The sequence below is a fragment of the Trachurus trachurus genome (assembly GCF_905171665.1).
Source record: "Trachurus trachurus genome assembly, chromosome: 4".
NCBI lineage: Eukaryota > Metazoa > Chordata > Actinopteri > Carangiformes > Carangidae > Trachurus > Trachurus trachurus.
The window spans coordinates 14,891,097-14,909,236 of NC_139898.1; the positions used below are offsets into that span (position 1 = coordinate 14,891,097).

At 40.4% G+C, this 18,140-nt stretch overlaps 2 protein-coding genes across 13 annotated transcripts; one reads left to right on the forward strand and one right to left on the reverse strand.

The window, feature by feature from the left end:
• Positions 1-5,541: 5,541 nt before the first annotated feature.
• LOC310984855 (uncharacterized protein) lies at positions 5,542-11,349 on the reverse strand. The gene is made up of 8 exons (XM_083970205.1): positions 11,157-11,349; positions 8,850-8,972; positions 8,562-8,735; positions 8,133-8,240; positions 7,908-8,042; positions 7,653-7,793; positions 7,513-7,566; positions 5,542-7,419 (listed from the first exon to the last, which is right to left on the reverse strand). Exons 1-8 carry the CDS (start codon positions 11,227-11,229, stop codon positions 6,635-6,637), a joined length of 1,593 nt encoding a protein of 530 aa, XP_083826331.1. The 5' UTR covers positions 11,230-11,349; the 3' UTR covers positions 5,542-6,634.
• A 16-nt stretch (positions 11,350-11,365) lies between these two features.
• On the forward strand, positions 11,366-18,027 carry LOC310984854 (uncharacterized protein). 12 transcript variants are annotated; one of them, XM_083970193.1, is made up of 13 exons: positions 11,366-11,482; positions 12,082-12,203; positions 12,741-12,872; positions 13,052-13,183; positions 13,346-13,477; positions 13,642-13,752; positions 14,170-14,301; positions 14,469-14,600; positions 14,748-14,858; positions 15,019-15,201; positions 16,028-16,159; positions 16,397-16,537; positions 16,734-18,027. In XM_083970193.1, the coding sequence occupies exons 2-13, from the start codon at positions 12,152-12,154 to the stop codon at positions 17,504-17,506; spliced, it is 2,163 nt and encodes a 720-aa protein (XP_083826319.1). In that variant the 5' UTR covers positions 11,366-11,482; positions 12,082-12,151; the 3' UTR covers positions 17,507-18,027. The 12 variants fall into 12 exon arrangements, with proteins under 12 accessions (XP_083826319.1, XP_083826327.1, XP_083826326.1 ...); XM_083970197.1 differs by having other exon boundaries at positions 11,384-11,482; positions 12,121-12,203; XM_083970201.1 differs by lacking the exon at positions 15,019-15,201.
• The last annotated feature ends 113 nt before the right edge of the window (positions 18,028-18,140 follow it).

The following is an 18,140-nucleotide window of genomic DNA, read 5'->3' on the forward strand; positions in this document are numbered from 1 at the left end:
CCGTGCATCACTTTACTAATGATCAGCCTGCTTCTCCCCAACCCCATCCGTCTCCCTTTGAGATCACTTTAAAACATGGGAAACAGACAGAGCCAGTCACAGGTAAAGACACACCCTCATTTTAGCAAAGGTTTCATTATTCTGTTCCTCCATCTTCTCCCTGACAAACCATCCAACTATTTTTCAGTTATTCTAGGAAACAACGTCAGATCATTCCGTGGGTTTATGTTGGAGGCTCGAGAAGGAGACACTGGTCCTCCTGTTGGACAATTTATCTTGATTGACCCGGAAACTACTAAATACGAGGAATGCAGTGGATCACCAGTGAGTACCTATCCCTTCCATCATCATTAAAGCCACTGAAGTAAAAGCATTGGATTCAATTTACAAATTGAGTGTGAATTCATAGTCAAAGTCATGACACTTGAGTGTTGTTGTGTTTTTTGTGTGTGTGTCTCCTTAGTATTCAGCTGTTCGTCAAGTAAATAATTGGCTGAAGAATTCTGTGCAGGTTAACTGGACGGCACCAGCAGACATACATCATATCACTTTCAGGTTTCTTTTCAAGTATTTATACACTTTGACTAAATGTCTAAAGCTGAAGAACAGAGCGAGCAGCTTCAGTTTTACCTGTAGGATTTCCATTCACATCTGTTCCTGTTTGATTTGTTTCAGAGCCACATTTGTTGCGACTCGTACTTTCTACTGGGTGGGAGTGAGTAAGGAGCTCACTTTTACTCCCACAACAACTACTACTGAGCCCGCTACTACAAGTACTACAAAGCCCACTACTACAACTACTACAGAGCCCACTACTACAAGTACTACAAAGCCCACTACTACAAGTACTACAGAGTCCACTACTTCAACTACTACAGAGCCCACTACTACAACTACTACAGAGCCCACTACTACAAGTACTACAGAGTCCACTACTTCAACTACTACAGAGCCCACTACTACAACTACTACAGAGCCCACTACTACAAGTACTACAGAGCCCACTACTACAAGTACTACAGCGCCCACTACTACAACTACTACAGAGCCCACTACTACAAGTACTACAGAGCCCACTACTACAACTACTACAGAGCCCACTACTACAACTACTACAGAGCCCACTACTACAACTACTACAGAGCCCACTACTACAAGTGCTACAGAGCCCACTACTACAACTACTACAGAGCCCACTACTACAAGTACTACAGAGCCCACTACTACAAGTACTACAGAGCCCACTACTACAACTACTACAGAGCCCACTACTACAACTACTACAGAGCCCACTACTACAAGTACTACAGAGCCCACTACTACAAGTACTACAGAGCCCACTACTACAAGTACTACAGAGCCCACTACTACAAGTACTACAGAGCCCACTACTACAACTACTACAGAGCCCACTACTACAAGTACTACAGAGCCCACTACTACAAGTGCTACAGAGCCCACTACTACAAGTACTACAGAGCCCACTACTACAAGTACTACAGAGCCCACTACTACAAGTGCTACAGAGCCCACTACTACAAGTACTACAGAGCCCACTACTACAAGTACTACAGAGCCCACTACTACAAGTACTACAGCGCCCACTACTACAACTACTACAGAGCCCACTACTACAAGTACTACAGAGCCCACTACTACAAGTGCTACAGAGCCCACTACTACAACTACTACAGAGCCCACTACTACAAGTACTACAGAGCCCACTACTACAAGTGCTACAGAGCCCACTACTACAACTACTACAGAGCCCACTACTACAAGTACTACAGAGTCCACTACTACAAGTACTACAGAGCCCACTACTACAAGTACTACAGAGTCCACTACTACAAATACTACAGAGCCCACTACTATAAGTACTACAGAGCCCACTACTACAAATACTACTAATACGTGTCCACTGGTAAGTATGACCATTTCCTATTTCAAATATTACATTCAGTGTATTGACAAGCTTCTGACATAATGTGAGTAACTGCTTGTCTTTGTTTTATCCACAGAAACACATTATTTTGATAATTGTCTGCAGTTGTATTAAGCAATGGGTATGGTATTGTATTTATAAACTTGTAGTATGGTAAGAAAAAAAAATCTACATGATGACGATGAATCACTCTCTGACCCTTTCTCTTATCAGCAACAGTCAGGCACTGTCATCCTCAACAACCTTCCTCATCATCTAAATAAGGTAAAGTAAAGGTTGTGGGGTTACTACTGTGGGGTTATTGTGATTGTAATGCTTTTGGATGTGGTCATGCATCCTTGTGTATATTGAACTGCAAAGATGTTAAATGGTGGATGCTCATGCTAACAAAAAAAAAACCACTGTATAGATCATTACTAAATTACGTGCATGATGTTCTTCATTTTCTAGGTTACATTCTGTGTGCAAACATTTTTCTCAAATTTTTTTCCAATATCTTTTTGTAATGGAATTGGCAGTTTATAAATGCTACATGTACAATTGTGTATGCTCAGTCAGTAGCTTGTGCTTAATTCATTGAGTAAATCTTTAAAAACATTAAATTGACATTAATCATTCAAGTTAATTAAACTATTTTAAAGTGTGTGTTATTTCTTTTGCTGTAGGGGTTAAGGATATCGTGCTGTGTACTTTGTGCAGCAATTGAAACATTGGCTATAATTCTATTATATGTGGGGCATTGCGAAGTGAGTACTAATGAACAGTATGCACCATTCGTTAAAATTTTCAAAATGTTCTTATTTCTAATTTGTGTGTGTATGTCTATATGGATATCTCCCTCTGTGTGTGTATGTATAGGTTTGGCTTGCAGCCCTTATTTTTGTGGTGATAGTCTTTGACTTCATACAGCTGCTAATCAATGCTCTGCCATTTGGACCTTCTCATGAACTGTAAGTTCAACACCACTTCTGTCTGAAGACTTGCTTTGACCCTTAACTCACATTTCTGTTTTGTTTCTCTTTTTCTATTCAAGAAAGGACATCTGTGACCTTGCTGACAACGTGTGTTTTGTCATTCATGAGATTTTTGCAGGTAAGGAAACCTTACTGACTTTAAACTTTAGTTCATACACTTTGCTCTCTAAGAAGACTTGTTGTTTAGTGCATCTGAAGCAATAGTGGGGTATTTTTTGTGAGATCTGCATTTCCATCCTTTTATTATTATTATAAGCTTTATTTAACCAGGTTTGTCCCATTGAGATCCAAGATCTCTTTTGCAAGAGAGACCTGGCCAAGAATGACAGCACATAAAGTTTCAACACATCGTCACAAAGAAACAAACAAATAGAATACAATGACAATTGAATTTTCAAAATTAGTTAAAAGAATTTACAAGATTAGTCAAACATTTGCACTCAAATAAAACATTTGCACTCCTGAAGCCTGGATGTAATGGAATTTATCATGGACTTGAATACATTCAGAGATACCAGACTTTGGAGTTTGAGCTCTGACTGCAAACTGTTCCATGTACTCGATCCTTGCTGGGGGTTTGATGAGAAGGAGATGAGATTCTATCCGGTAACTAAATCACTACGGCCAGCATGATTCACCTAGATGAGAGCAAAGAATGGTTTTTAAATGTTCCAGCCAGGACACAATCACTGCAACCTGACATACACTTAAAGTTTGGTGCTGATTAAACAAATGAGAGCAGACTGTTAGCAGACTGTTTTCTCATTTCCCCCATTTTTATTCCAATGCTAATCTAACTGGCTGCTGTGCACAGATGTGGGGTGGTGGACATCCTCTCATCTAACTCTTGGAAAAAAGCTCAGTTCCCTACATGTGGTGCTATTGTTATCAAACATTGGATGCAGACTAACCAGTGTCCCAGTTCACACCATCTCTTCTCCTTTTCCTGTTTATTTCTCTAATTTTTATTTCCATATCTGTTTTACACACAGTTGCCATCATCTTCGTTGGTGTTTGGAAGATAGGTGATCACAAAAAGACAGTGACAGAGCTTTGGTTTCGGATAGTACTGATCTCTTACGCTGTTTGGATTTTCCTGTTTGTCATTTGGGTTTTCATAAGCTATTCTCTCAAAAAAACCATACATAATGCAAAATGGAGTCGTCGGAGACGAAAGGTGAGTCTCTGTTTGCATCATGGCAATATAACATGTTTTGATTTTTATTGATCATGACTACCATAAGATGTCCAGCAATTTACTAAAAATGTCCATGTCTGTTTTTCAGCACTGTATCTGTGGATTTCAGGACATGCTCAGCACAACAGAATTACTGATTGTTCTCATTACTACTTCCGCCATCGTCAGCATTGTAGCCCCATCTTTCACTGTGGCCATCATTGTTGGGATATATAGGAGTTAGAAATCGTCGGCTAGTGCACCCAGATTCATCAAAATGTGATGGTACAGTACTCTGTTACAATGTATTTCATAGTTGTTTCTCTCATAGATATTTGATCAAGTAAGTATGAATTCAATTTCATTACAAATTGTAGCTTTTATGTAGGTTATAAAAATGTAAAGTAACCCTGCCTCTTATCAGCAACTGTAGCCTACTATCACGCCCAACAGCCACCTTGCTCTTCTTATAAATACGGTAAAGGTTGTGGAGGGGTAGATGTCATACAGTAGTTAATGCGTCTGGATGTGGTCATCTTGGATCGTTGCATAAATTAAACTGCAAAAAGACTGAAATTGTGGACTCTCGTGGTACTTTCTGTCTTGTAGATATTTTGTCACATATTTGTCAAGTTATTCATGAGTTTTAATGCAATTTCATGACAAATTGTAGCGTTTGTGTAGGTTATAAAAATGTAAAGTGTAATGTAAATATGAAACTGTGTTTCCCTGGTGCCTCATGAGCTGTAAATACACGTTGATTTAAAATTAGTACTGTTTGTTTTTCATGTTCCAAGGAAGTTCATATCAACTCTTATTAGAGTGAAGCAAAGAAAATACAGTGTTTGCAGCAGGATGTTATTGTTACATATTACAGTTGTGTGTTTTCTATGTAATCTATGTGAACAATGAATGTATTAATGTTGTGTTCAGTCACAAGATAATTCCACACTCTTTTTGTTACAGGTATTGACATACTGTAACCTACAATTTGGTTTTTTATCGTTATAGTCTTGCTATTGTTAATCATTCTTATGTTTTATGATTCTTTTGAAATGGCCAACCCTTAGACTGGTGACTCACCCTGCCATTAAACCTCTGCTGAAATGAGGGCAACCTGTTAACCGAGGAGCTGAAGTTGCTGTGAATTTGTTGGTTCCAGTGATATGTTCTGCTAGTCAACAACATTGTAGTTGTTTTACACAGCTGATCTCAGACCAGCATTTAAATATCATGGAGAGACCAGCTGTATAAGTTAGAGGGTTTCAGTAGAAAACTATCATGAAATGATGCTCAATTACACAGAGAAAAGTTCTGGTGCTAATGTATCACAAGTAGAAGTCTTTTGTACTCTAATTTGTAAGACATAGAGACACTAAGAACAACTGTGGATTAGACACTTAATTCTTATAGGTATCAAAATAATTTTTATTGAAAATATTTAGGTCTTCATATTAGCAACACAAATTAATCTTGGAATAATAATAATACCATAAGAGGAATGAATAATATTGCAAAAGAACACTTTATAAAATCAAAATTTTCAGCGAGAAAGCTTGCCGTCAAAACACAATACGAAATGACTGTTAAGTGCTTCGGTAGTTTTCATCTTCCCCGTGTGTGTTTAAAGGCACATTTTGTAATAATGTTTAGTAAAAATATTGTATAGACTCAAATCACTTTATGAGAACCTGTGTGATTTTAAGTTGACAGCATCTTAAGTACATTTCAGTCATAAACAAACCTCTTCATATCCAAAATATATACACAGATATCAAAATATATTCCAGTCCAGGAAAAAGACAACATATCCCAAATATACACATTCTCAAAAGAATATAAAATATTTATCATTTAAAAAACCAGTGCTCTTGATAAGATGACTGGTTAATGAAAAATCTAACATTTTTTAGTGCAAAATCCAATTCAATTGTGTACACAAAATAATTAAATTAAATGACAGGTGGGGACAATATACAGAAGAATAACGCACGCTATCAGTGGTCTCAGAAATTTGGTACATGGCTAGGTTTTACAGGAAACATGGAAACATTTCTTTAATATTTAGTTCCAAAGAAGGACCCAGTGTAAACCGTGCTCATCATTAAGCAAGAGCTTTTTCTTGGAGATTGGAAATATCCATTAAAACGCAGCTGAACGCAGTGCTCTCAATCTCATATTTTTTTATGTTGAATCTGCATAAGAATATAACTGAATATCCTTCTTGGGAAGTGGAATGATGATGCAACACTATTTTAATATGCTCATGCACAGCCTTTACATGTATATGTGTTTAAAAATGAACAACTTTAGTAGTTAAACTGAATCAGACATTGGACTGCAGCTTGAGAATCATCCCTGACAGAGTGAAATTAATACAATTTCCAAACATTTGAAATCAAGTCTCTATGTGAAATATCACAGCACACACGTTACTTTCATATTACTTCACTGTTTTGTAGGTCCTGCACGTGACAAGAAGGCTCAGGCTGGTCCAAAGTGGTATCCTGGCTAATTCTGGGATGACAAAATTGTTCATTAGCATCCTCTCTGCTCTATTTCCTTCTCAGACACCACGGGCAAGATAAGGTGGGAGATGCGGCTCCACAGCCCTCCGTACTTGTCGATGTCCATCTCATTGAAGGAGGTATGGCTGCGGGAGTCCACTAGCTTCTCTTTAACATAGTCTTGTACCATCTCCTCCACATCCTTGAGAGACTTGTCACCACTGATCTCATCTTGAGGCAGCAGCACAGTAAACAACAAGAACACCCTCTTGTATGCAGCGCTCTCGTGGTCACAGTAGCGATAAAAAATGAGAGTAGAGCCTGGAGGCAGCTCCTCTAGGCGATGAATAACCGCCACGGGCTTATCGCCTTCAAAAGCTGCCCTCAGTTGGCTGTCAATGTCCAGCTTCACGGCATCGCTGTCCTGGCCGGCGATGCTGGCTCCGTCGATGTGGAGGACAGAGCCATTCAGGGCAGACGAGAAGGTGGAGGCCAGGCCCTGAGCCAGGCAGCGCAGCGTCTGGTCAGCCTTGCTGCCAGCGGTGAAGATCAGACTCACCGGCTCTGTGGGCTGGTCGGTTCTGAGGTGCCTCTCCAGGTGTATCTTGCTTCTCCTCCACAACTCAGGCCGCTGACTGGGGAACTGAGCCATTAGAACGGACAACCCATCTACAAACATTTCTGGCTTCCCAGAACTGGAACCCTGCTCCGCACCATCTACGATCCTTTGGAGTACCGGGATTTCTTTGTATACCATGACACCAGCAACGCCGAGCATCACCAGGAAAGCCAAGTACAATAAGACTCTTAGAAATCCTGAAAGGACAAAAGTCAAAAGTAATCAAGCAAATAATGTACAACAACTATCTTCTAGTGTAAAGGTAATTAGTTAAAATGCTTGAAGCTTACCTTTCAAATATCCAGAGCTTTTCTTGATGCTGGTAGTTTTCTTCATTTCTTTGTCTACAAGAGGAAATCAACTCATTAAAATAATGTTGAAAATGTTATTAGCGGTTGCTCATGGAAAAATTCAACTGAAGTTGCAATACCTTGTTTTTTTTTAACACTTTCTTTTTGAATGTTATTAAAATGTTGCTTTGGGTCGACTCTCTCTGAGGATCTCTTTGTGCCATGTACATGCTGGGGGGATGAGCCTATCCTGGAGGTGGAGTAGTTAGCTCTATCTAATGCTGCGGAAGAAACACAATTTATCCATAGATAATTAGAAGAATTGTCACTTTTATGAGGTGCTTAAAGCTATTTTCTTCGCATAAATCTGTCTGGATAAAAATTGTCTACAATACCTGCACTATTAGCTTTGGCCTTCATCTTCCTCTGGTACTCAGCTATGTCGGTCTTGAGCACATGTGTCTTTGCAGGTCCTTTACTTTGCACGGCGGACTTGGTGGGGGTTGCAGGCTCTTTGGCTGATTGTTTCACTGGAAAGATAGAGACCACATTATGGTAATAGTGTATCCTCTTTCAATGTAATCATTACCATGCAGAATCAATGAGCAGAAATCTCATACCTGTCTTTTCTGTTTTTCTCCAATCTGCAACTTCATTTACAGAATGTCCAGATTTGCAGCGTTCGCGGAGCACTACATAGGGGCTTAGATTCACATCTCCACTGGCATCTGGTTTAAACAGAGGGAAAAAGTCATTGAAATAAAAACCACTTAACTGCCTCTTGACTAGGTCAGATGCTTGTGGGTCTAATGACTGTAAAAGGAAAACAACACATGAAATGTAACCTCCTTATTAGTCATTCATCAAGCAAAAAAATCAAATATTAGCTGATTGCTATTTAAGAAACTTTTATCTCAAGGTCTTTTTTTTTCTTCAAGTTTACCACTTACATAATATACATCCTAACCACTCAGGCACTGGGTCACCCTAGTGTCTAATTTCTCACCTTTTTTTAAGCAGTGATTACAACAGTAACACACAGTCCTAACCTTGTAATGCTCTATGATGAGAAGTGATATGAGAGGGCTCCTGTCTCTCCATATGCATTTCCTGCTCTTGATTGTCCCCCTCATCTTCAGCTGACTCCAGGTCATCCATCTCAATTTCATCATCACTGCCGCCCGCCGCTTCTCCAGTCTCCCGGTGGATCTTCTTGGGGGGCTCTGAAGTAGGAAATAAAAATTCACAAACGATCACATCAGAACATCTGAACGCAGCAGGCCGAGAGTCAACTGTTGTTATAATTAGAGAAAATATTGTAATGTGACGCATCCCACCTTCATCCTCAGAGCCATTCTCCTTATCTCTAGAGCCGTTCACAGCTTCAGCAGGAGGTGGTTTTGGGAAGCTCCTTTTGGTTCTCCTCAGAGGGCTCCTGCGGGTCGGCTCATAGCTCACTGCTAGAGATCAAATAAATGGCAAATATCTCTAAGTGGTCCAAGTCTACAGCAATAAAGTCAGCCAAAAAACCCAGAAATCTTATTATTAAAAATCCAATTATCACTTAAACCCCACCGAGTGACATTGGTGGTTGACATTTGTAGAACATTTGTAGCACACCAAGTACAGGCAGAGATACCAGATGAAACCACGCTTTGAGGCTTGTATGAGTTTTTGCAGAAAAGCATGTGACCACTTTGTTTTGAATGCTTGTTTCTGGATAAAAGCGTTCTAAACCATATGGGGGACAGCTTGTCTTGCACACTGTCAGTCTGTCAGAGTTTGTCCTGAAGTTTAGCAGAGGATTGTATTATTAATAAATAGTACTGTGTGTGTGCAGCTGCATTAACACAGCACTGTGTCACTGCTAGACTCAAGTTAGACACCGTGACGAAACTTTTGATTTAAAAAAAACAACAATAAAAAAAAACTATCCAACATAAATGTCACTCTGTCATTCATTTATCAACCTCCCTTCATAAATGTTTAATGATTTACATCAACATTAATCCTTCTGGCACGTAGACTGCCACACCCACAGTTCCGTGATTACAGAACAGGAACAAACTTTTTTGTTTCCAGTTACTTCAAGAGAAATCCTGTTGGTCACAAGCCTTGTTTACTACCATCTAAAAATATATCCAGCATTTTCTGACCCACAGGTTATGATTAGGTGTCATGGCTCTTGCATCACACACATTTACATTTCTCTGGAGTGCTGTATTCTGTTTAATAGTGTTGAATATAACAATCTTCCTGTTATATTCATCTTCCTTCAGTGTTTTTCTTCTAAATGTAAATAGAAGGTTTACATTATTCCCCAAGTCTGTCTTCAAATTAATATTTTCTTTTTTCATATTTCCTCCTTAAAAAGCCTCCCTTTGTGTGATTAAACCAACTCAGACTGCTGAAGCCTCATTTTATCTTAAACTGGACTATAAAAGTTATTGTGGACAGAACAAGAACAACGCCATTGCCTGAAGTCAAGTGATCATTATTTTTTAGACAGACTTAAGTTGATTGAGCTGTTGTTGAAGATAAACTATTGTTACTTTATCACCCTAATGAGTCAGCAGGGCCATACTGTTTATAATCTGATTAAGATTGCAAACTATCTGGCTGCATGTCATCAACTTCAGCAGTAGATGTCGCCCTTGAATCCAGTTGAATAATGGACCATATCTCCTTCCTCTCTCCCTCAGAGGGACCTAAATGACCATCAATAACAAGCAGACAAGTTAAGTTTATGGGTTTGTTTTCATCAGCATTTATGACGACCGGTATTTATCCTCTGTGGGATCATATACCACATTTTACAAGCTTAAGTCTTGTGGGTTTTTTCAGGACCTGATGGATATAAAAAAAAAATAGGTGTAATGTCCCTTTTTGCATTTTGCATTTTTGAAGGTTTTACAAATCAGAAATTGTGTTGTAAAGTCTCTCTCTTTACCGTACTGGAAAAGCGTCAGTCTTACTTTGAATGTTACACATACAATAATAACATTAAAAGGTGCAAATCGAAACAGCATCGCGGACCATAGCAAAATGAAGGGCTACAAAATATATCAGGAGTGTCCAGTCTGTGGGCATGTCCTGTAATCATTCTGGTTTGGGTCACTGGTTGTTGTGGTTACCGGAAATGATCTCTATTGAAACAAGGCAGGGACTGACCATCCTGATCAGATGCACTTTAGGCAGAGACTTTGCTTTAGGTGTTACACATAAACTCAGAAAAGTTAGTGAAACGGCACGGGATCATTTAACATGGACTGAACTTATGTATTGCTTTGGTAACTGGCGGCTCACGTTGTCTGCCAGCCAACCAACTGACTAATTACTTAGCTACGGTAACTAACATGTCACATCTACGCTAACGTTACGTTACAAGTTTGGCTCCACGCTCGATACGATGAGAAGAACAAGGAAATGAGAAGTGAAAGTAACACGAACCGCCGCAGATAACAATAAAATGCAAAAGAGCGCCAAGTCTACACCAATGTAGTTAGCTAACGTTATGCGAAGCAAAAACTGAATGAATATTGTTGTTAAACTTTGTGTGGGGTAAAGTCGGCTAGCTCCGAGAGCTAACGTTGACCACCTGTCATAATCACGGCCTAACGTTAACGTAACTGTTACTCACTCACCTTTCCCGGTGGACTGCCTTGTCGATCGCCTCGGGGGGACGGACTCCTTATCTTTAGAAGCTCTGGGGTCCATTTTATTACAACACCTCAACCAAACAAAAACAAAAAACCTCAGTTATAGTTACAAACGCGGACAAAATGTTTTTCCCTCGATTGTTAAGAGGGACATTTTTTAAGACCGTGCGCCGCCGTGTTCCGGAAATGATGTCCCCGGAAATAAACGCTGCTGGGCTGATAGGTTCCGCTTGCCACAGTCCATGGTACTCTCAAGATAAGGAAACATTACACGGGTCGTTTCAATTACGATGTGATCGCCGGAACATCTGGTAAGAATGAGAGTTCAGAGAAAAGTTTCTTCTCTTAAAAGGGCACAGTAAAAGTTGAACGAAGGCTGTTAACTTACCGCAGACTGGAGCCGTGTGTTGCTGGCTAACTGGTTTGCTGAACTGTCAGTTAACCTGCTAGCCGATTAGCTCACCGTTCAGATATTACGTATGATCATCATTTCGGTTATTGATAGGCAGGGCTTCCCACAAACTAATCATAGCTAACAACTTTCTTCTTCAGGGTATTTACTGGCTCATCGCAAAGCTAATTCAGTCGTAAATAACTTAACTTAAGTCTCCAAAACATCATACAGAAGACACCAAAACAATGATATCAGCTTTGAGCTTGAGAATGAATTATTTTGTAAGTTTGCAGGCCTTAATGTTAATTTTTCTTTATTAGTCTTTCGTTGATAACTTTGGGAATTTTGAGTCATATGAAAATGCTTTTCAGCCCTTAGGCTACCAGTTCACGGTTACATTCAGTTTTACAACATCGATTTGGACTCTGAACATGTGACGAGACTCATTAGAGAGAAATAGAAAGTCAAAGCTATCATGTCGTGCTGTAGAATCAAGTTTCCGTTTGTTTTATGCAGCTTTCAAGAATCCCGCGATCCATTTTGATTGAAACACAGGTATCACCCAAAGGCACACATCTTCTGAAAAATGTCTTCATCTGAATCCCCGAAAAATATTGAAACCACGGAGCTTGCTAAAGGTAAGTAATGTCAAATTCACCTCACGAAACGTTTTTGGCTTCTTGGATGTGGTGTCGTTCTTGTGATCATGACATATCAGGAACACCTTGTGATGATTGCATTAAATCTAGCACAACTGCTCACTTACTTCCCACGTCAAAGGTCAGGGCCGCTGTGACCTCGCCAGATATATTTTGGACCATAACACACAAATTCATACAGAAATTATGACACAACTCAAAGCTATTCAATGAAATAAGGATACTTTAAATAAAAATGGTGACATCAGGATATTCTACAAAAATTCAATATTCAGATGAAAGTAGTCTTAATGATGTAAGCAAGCCTCAATGTGGTGAAAGTCCTGCAGCTTAGAATAGCCCTAAGCCAACAGCACTGTAATCTTGTCTGAAAATTTATAAATGTGCCAAGTTGGGATCACTGTAGGCTGTAAATCTTTTTACACCAACCATGATTAAACCCCATTCAAAAGTGGGAGTAGTGTAGACACTGATGAGTGAACAGTTGTGGAAGTTTAATTGTTCTTATTTTATCAGGGGAGGACCACTCTGGGAAGGATCAGAGAGAACCTCAAACAACCTCTGCACCAACCCCGGAAGACAAAAAAGATGAATTCAACACGGAATCTGATGGATCCTCTCAACACACAAACACCGGAGCAGGAGACGGTGAGTCTGATGTTTCTGTTCTGTGACTGTGAACTTTCCCTGTGTTCTCTAATACTGTGAGATTGACAATGGAACTTTTGTTGCCCTAGCAATTTTAAACCTCATTTAAAATGTGTGAAGATACTGATGAGTGAGCAGTTGTGAAAGTTAATGGAAGGTAATTGTATTTATTTTATCAGGGGAGGACCACACAGAGAAGAATCAGAAAGAACCTGAAACAATCTCTGCATCAACCCTGGAAGACAAAAAGGACGAATCCAACACTGAATCTGATGGATCCCCTCAACACACAAACACCGGGGCAGGAGATGGTGAGTCCGATCTATCTGTTCTGAAGTTTCAGTCGATGCCTGGCTGCTTTTTAACCGTTGAGCTGTGAACCTGTTCTCTGATACAGTGAAAGTAAGTCTTTTTATGCCAGCCGTTTTTAAACCCCATTAAAATGTGATTGTTAATTGTTCTTATCTTATCAGGGGAGGACCACTCTGGGAAGGATCAGAGAGAACCTCAAACAACCTCTGCATCAACCGCAGAAGACAAAAAAGATGAAACTAAAGCGGAATCTGATGGATCCTCTCAACACACAAACACCGGAGCAGGAGACGGTGAGTCTGATGTTTCTGTTCTGTGAACTTTCCCTGTGTTCTCTAATACTATGAGATTGATAATGGAACTTTTGTTGCCTTAGCAATTTTAAACCCCATTTAAAATGTGTTAAGATACTGATGAGTGAGCAGTCGTGGAAGTTTAATTGTATTTATTTTATCAGGGGAGGACCACACTGAGAAGAATCAGAAAGAACCTGAAACAAGCCAGGAAGACAAAAAGGACGAATCCAACACTGACTCCTATCCACACACAAACACCGGAGCAGGAGATGGTGAGTCCGATCTATCTGTTCTGAAGTTTCAGTCGCTGCCTCCTTTTTAACTTTCTGCTGTGAACTTGTTCTATAATAATGAGATTAAAAAACTTTTTTTTACACCAGTCTTTTTTAAACCGCATTAAAATGTGAGTGTTTGGGGCGGTGCGTGGCGCAGTGGTTAGAGCGGCCGCCCCATGTAGAGGCTACAGTCCTCAACGCAGGCGGCCCCGTTTCGAATCCCGCATCGGGCAGCCCTTTCCTGCATGTCATTCCCCCTCTCTCTGCCTCCTCATTTCCTGTCTATCTCACTATGTACTATCAAATAAAGGCAAAAAAGCCAAAAAATATACTTAAAAAAAAAAAAAAAAAAGTGAGTGTTTAAACACTGATGAGTGAGCTGTTTTGGAAGATGAATTGTTCTTATTTTATCAGGGGAGGACCACTCTGGGAAGGATCAGAGAGAACCTCAAACAACCTCTGCACCAACCCCGGAAGACAAAAAAGATGAAACTAAAGCGGACTCTGTTGGATCCCCTCAACACACAAACACCGGAGCAGGAGATGGTGAGTCCGATCTATCTGTTCTGAAGTTTCAGTCGATGCCTCCTTTTTAACCGTTGAGCTGTGAACCTGTTTTCTGATACTGTGAAATTTAAAACTGCAAGTCTTTTTACGCCAGCTGTTATTAAACCCCATTAAAATGTGATTGTTAATTGTTCTTATTTTATCAGGGGAGGACCATTCTGGGAAGGATCAGAGAGAACCTCAAACAACCTCTGCATCAACCGCGGAAGACAAAAAAGATGAAACTAAAGCGGAATCTGATGGATCCTCTCAACACACAAACACCGGAGCAGGAGACGGTGAGTCTGATGTTTCTGTTCTGTTCTCTAACTATGAGATTGATAATGGAACTTTTGTTGCCTTAGCAATTTTAAACACCATTTAAAAAGTGTTAAGATACTGATGAGTGAGCAGTCGTGGAAGTTTAATTGTATTTATTTTATCAGGGGAGGACCACACTGAGAAGAATCAGAAAGAACCTGAAACAAGCCAGGAAGACAAAAAGGACGAATCCAACACTGACTCCTATCCACACACAAACACCGGGGCAGGAGATGGTGAGTCCGATCTGTCTGTTCTGAAGTTTCAGTCGCTGCCTCTTTTTAACCGTTGAGCTGTGAACCTGTTCTCTGATACTGTGAGATTAATAGTGGAACTCTTGAAGCAGCAGCAGTTTTAGACCATATTTAAGAAGTTTTATTTTTCTTATTTTATCAGGGGAGGACTTCACTCGTGGGAATCAGGAAGAGTTAGAAACAACCGATGGACCATGCCTGGATATGAAAAATCTCAAAGCTGAAGCTGACGTTAGAGCTGGGCAGAGTGAGTCTGACCAAAAAGATGAATTCAAAGCTGAATCTGTTGGATCCTTTCAACACACAAACACCGGGGCAGGAGACGGTGAGTCCGATCTGTCTGTTCTGAAATTTCAGTCAGTACGTTTACATGCAGAGCTTAATCGAGCTATGCTCAAAATTCGATTTTGGCGTCAAGTCGGACTTCTGTCCTTGTCTCAATATACATGCAACTGAGAAAATCGAATAACTGACGGGGTCCGCCCCCTCATGCGCCGTCACCTGTTGTTTCAGCAGGTTAATACACCACCTGTCCTGTTGTCTCTCTCTCTCTCTCTCTCTCTCTCTCTCTCTCTCTCTCTCTCTCTCTCTCTCTCTCTCTCTCTCTCTCTCTCTCTCTCTCTCTCTCTCTCTCTCTCTCTCTCTCTCTCTCTCTCTCTCTCTCTCTCTCTCTCTCTCTCTCTCTCTAATAAAACAATCTGGCTGGTTGCGCTGTGTATGTGTGAAATGCATTGAATCGGCGCTGATGTTGGGTTTTTTTCTTTACTTTGCCGGGTTTGGCCGGCTTCTCTGCTCCACTTTGTGCCGTCTCTACTGTTGTGGAGCATGCGCACATGCATTGTCCAGTTATACTCTGATTAAGGTGTATACATGACGGAGAAAATCGAATTCCAATCGCATTATCTGGGTGTCTTAATCGGAGTTCTCAACTCCGATTTCAGTCGGACTAAGGTGTTTACATGCACTTCAGTTGTCCAGTTATAGTCGGATTAAGGCAATAATTCGGTTTTTTCAAGTGTCATGTAAACGTACTGATTGACTGCTGTGAACCTGTTCTCTAATACAGTACAATTTAAAACTGCAAGTCTTTTGACGCCAGCTGTTTTTAAATACCATTAAAATGTGATTGTTAATTGTTCTTATTTTATCAGGGGAGGACCACTCTGGGAAGGATCAGAGAGAACCTCAAACAACCTCTGCATCAACCGCGGAAGACAAAAAGGACGAATCCAAAGCTGAATCTGTTGGATCCTCTGAACTTAGACACACTGGAGCAGGAGATGGTGAGTCTGATGTTCCTTCATTTCAATGTTTATTGAAACACTGATGAGAGACAGTAAAACAGGAATGACATGTATAGTAAAGATCATCACGGTCCAGATTTGAAACAGCGATCAGTGCTTTGGGCAGCGGCAACATGGGTTGTGCTCTAACCACTTGATCATGGAGCAGCCTGTTTTTTTTGTTTTTTTTCATGTTTTAGAGGTTTATGTTTATCTGTTTGTTCCTCCACTGTCTAGCTGAAACTTGTCAAGACACGACCCGCCAACGTAAAGCACGGTCACAGAAAAAAGATGAACAGAAAAATGAGATTGAAAACATTGGCCGTACAACACAGGAGACTACTGAACCCACAGTGCCACAGAGTACTAGTCAAAAAGGTAATCTTCTTATTTTTTACCTGTGTTGTTTTTAGTGTTGTGATGTTTACAATCATACCTCAGTGATTATCAAAAAAATATATATTTTCCTGACATTGTATCCTATGTTTTACCTGATACACAGCGATCATACCAAAACTTAAGAATTACTCTTTTATGTTCCAGGTAAAATAAAACATGTTTCATTTCTCCGTAGGAACTGGATTATTCCTGTTAATAATCTTCCTGGCATTGGGCGTCTTGGGCGTAGCCTACAATTTTAAATTCCACCAGTCTGACTCCCCACCCGAGAGAGACGATGTAAGCATCAAATTCTCCAGACGGATGGATAAAGTGCAGAATCAGTTCCGCAACCAGGAGCCTGAGTTTTGGAGAAGGACCAGGATCCACCTGCAGAGGCACCTCCAAACGGCCCAGCCCACAGAGCCAGTGAGCGTCATTTTGACCGCCGGCCTCAGAGCTGAGAAGACGTTGGATTGCCTGGCTCGGGGCCTGGCCTCCGCCTTCTCCTCCGCCTATAATTCTTCCTCCCTCCACATTGATGGAGCCAGTAAAGCCAGCCAGGACAGCGACCAAGTCAAACTGGACATTGACGGCAAGTTGCAAAGAGCTTTCGAGGGAGGCAAACGCACGGCTGTCATTCACCGATTCGAGGAGCTGCCTCCAGGCTCCACGCTCATTTTCTATCGCTACTGTGACCATGAGAACGCGGCCTACAAGGAGACTTTTCTGATCTTCACAGTGCTGCTGGAGGAAGAAGAGGAGATCACTGCCAACATCCGTTTGAGTGCGCTGGAGGAGATGGTGGATGACTACCTTAAGAAGAAGTTCCTCTCTGATAGCAGCCCTGTGTCTTACGACAGAATGGACCTTGACAAGTATGGTGGACTTTGGAGCCGTATTTCTCACCTCATCCTTCCTGTGGCAGCAGATGAAAGGATTGAACACGCAGGGTGCCAGGACACATAGATATTCACTCTCGCTTGAACTTTCTGTTTAATTACTGAACTAGCACCTTTTCTATCAAATCTCTCACTTGATGATCTGGGACAATTCTGGGAGAGACAAGACCCGAATGTTTCTTAATATATTGAAGCTCACTGCAGATGAAGGCATCAAATAAAAATAAGAACTTAAGATAAATTACGTATATTATGGAATATTTTTTCAATTACATGAAAAATGTTTGACAAAGTCTGTGGCACTTATTTAATTTCAGAATATTATTCTGTTATGGGGAATAATCAGAAGGATGTTACTTGGTATATTTGTTCTTTTGGCTTCACAACACAGTTTATTCATTTTTATGATATTTCTTTGTGATTCTCAAACTTGCATAGGCACTATTCCTTAATTACCTTAACTCAGCATCTCATGTACCATTTTCTATATACATATGCTCAATGCGACACTCTTGACAGAAGTTTGATGGAGGGAAATAAGTACACAATGATATACTATGTGCCTTACATTGCAAATAAACGTCCATGTTAAAATTTGTAGTTTCACCTTTTGTTGCACCATGTTGCAGATAGAGGGCAGCACAACCTCAGCTGAGACTGAGCTGCAGAGGAGAATCAATTCAATGCAACAGGTTGTTTCT

Excerpts from the sequence above, each read along its gene's own strand:
- LOC310984855 (XM_083970205.1), bottom strand. The coding sequence starts at position 11,229 with ATGGACCCCAGAGCTTCTAAAGATAAGGAGTCCGTCCCCCCGAGGCGA. Across the intron at positions 8,736-8,849 it reads GAATGGCTCTGAGGATGAAG|AGCCCCCCAAGAAGATCCAC; the intron begins GTGGGATGCGTC and ends TTCCTACTTCAG. Across the intron at positions 7,420-7,512 it reads AAGCTCTGGATATTTGAAAG|GATTTCTAAGAGTCTTATTG; the intron begins GTAAGCTTCAAG and ends TTGTCCTTTCAG.
- LOC310984854 (XM_083970193.1), top strand. The coding sequence starts at position 12,152 with ATGTCTTCATCTGAATCCCCGAAAAATATTGAAACCACGGAGCTTGCT. Across the intron at positions 12,204-12,740 it reads AACCACGGAGCTTGCTAAAG|GGGAGGACCACTCTGGGAAG; the intron begins GTAAGTAATGTC and ends TTATTTTATCAG. Across the intron at positions 15,202-16,027 it reads AAACACCGGGGCAGGAGACG|GGGAGGACCACTCTGGGAAG; the intron begins GTGAGTCCGATC and ends TTATTTTATCAG.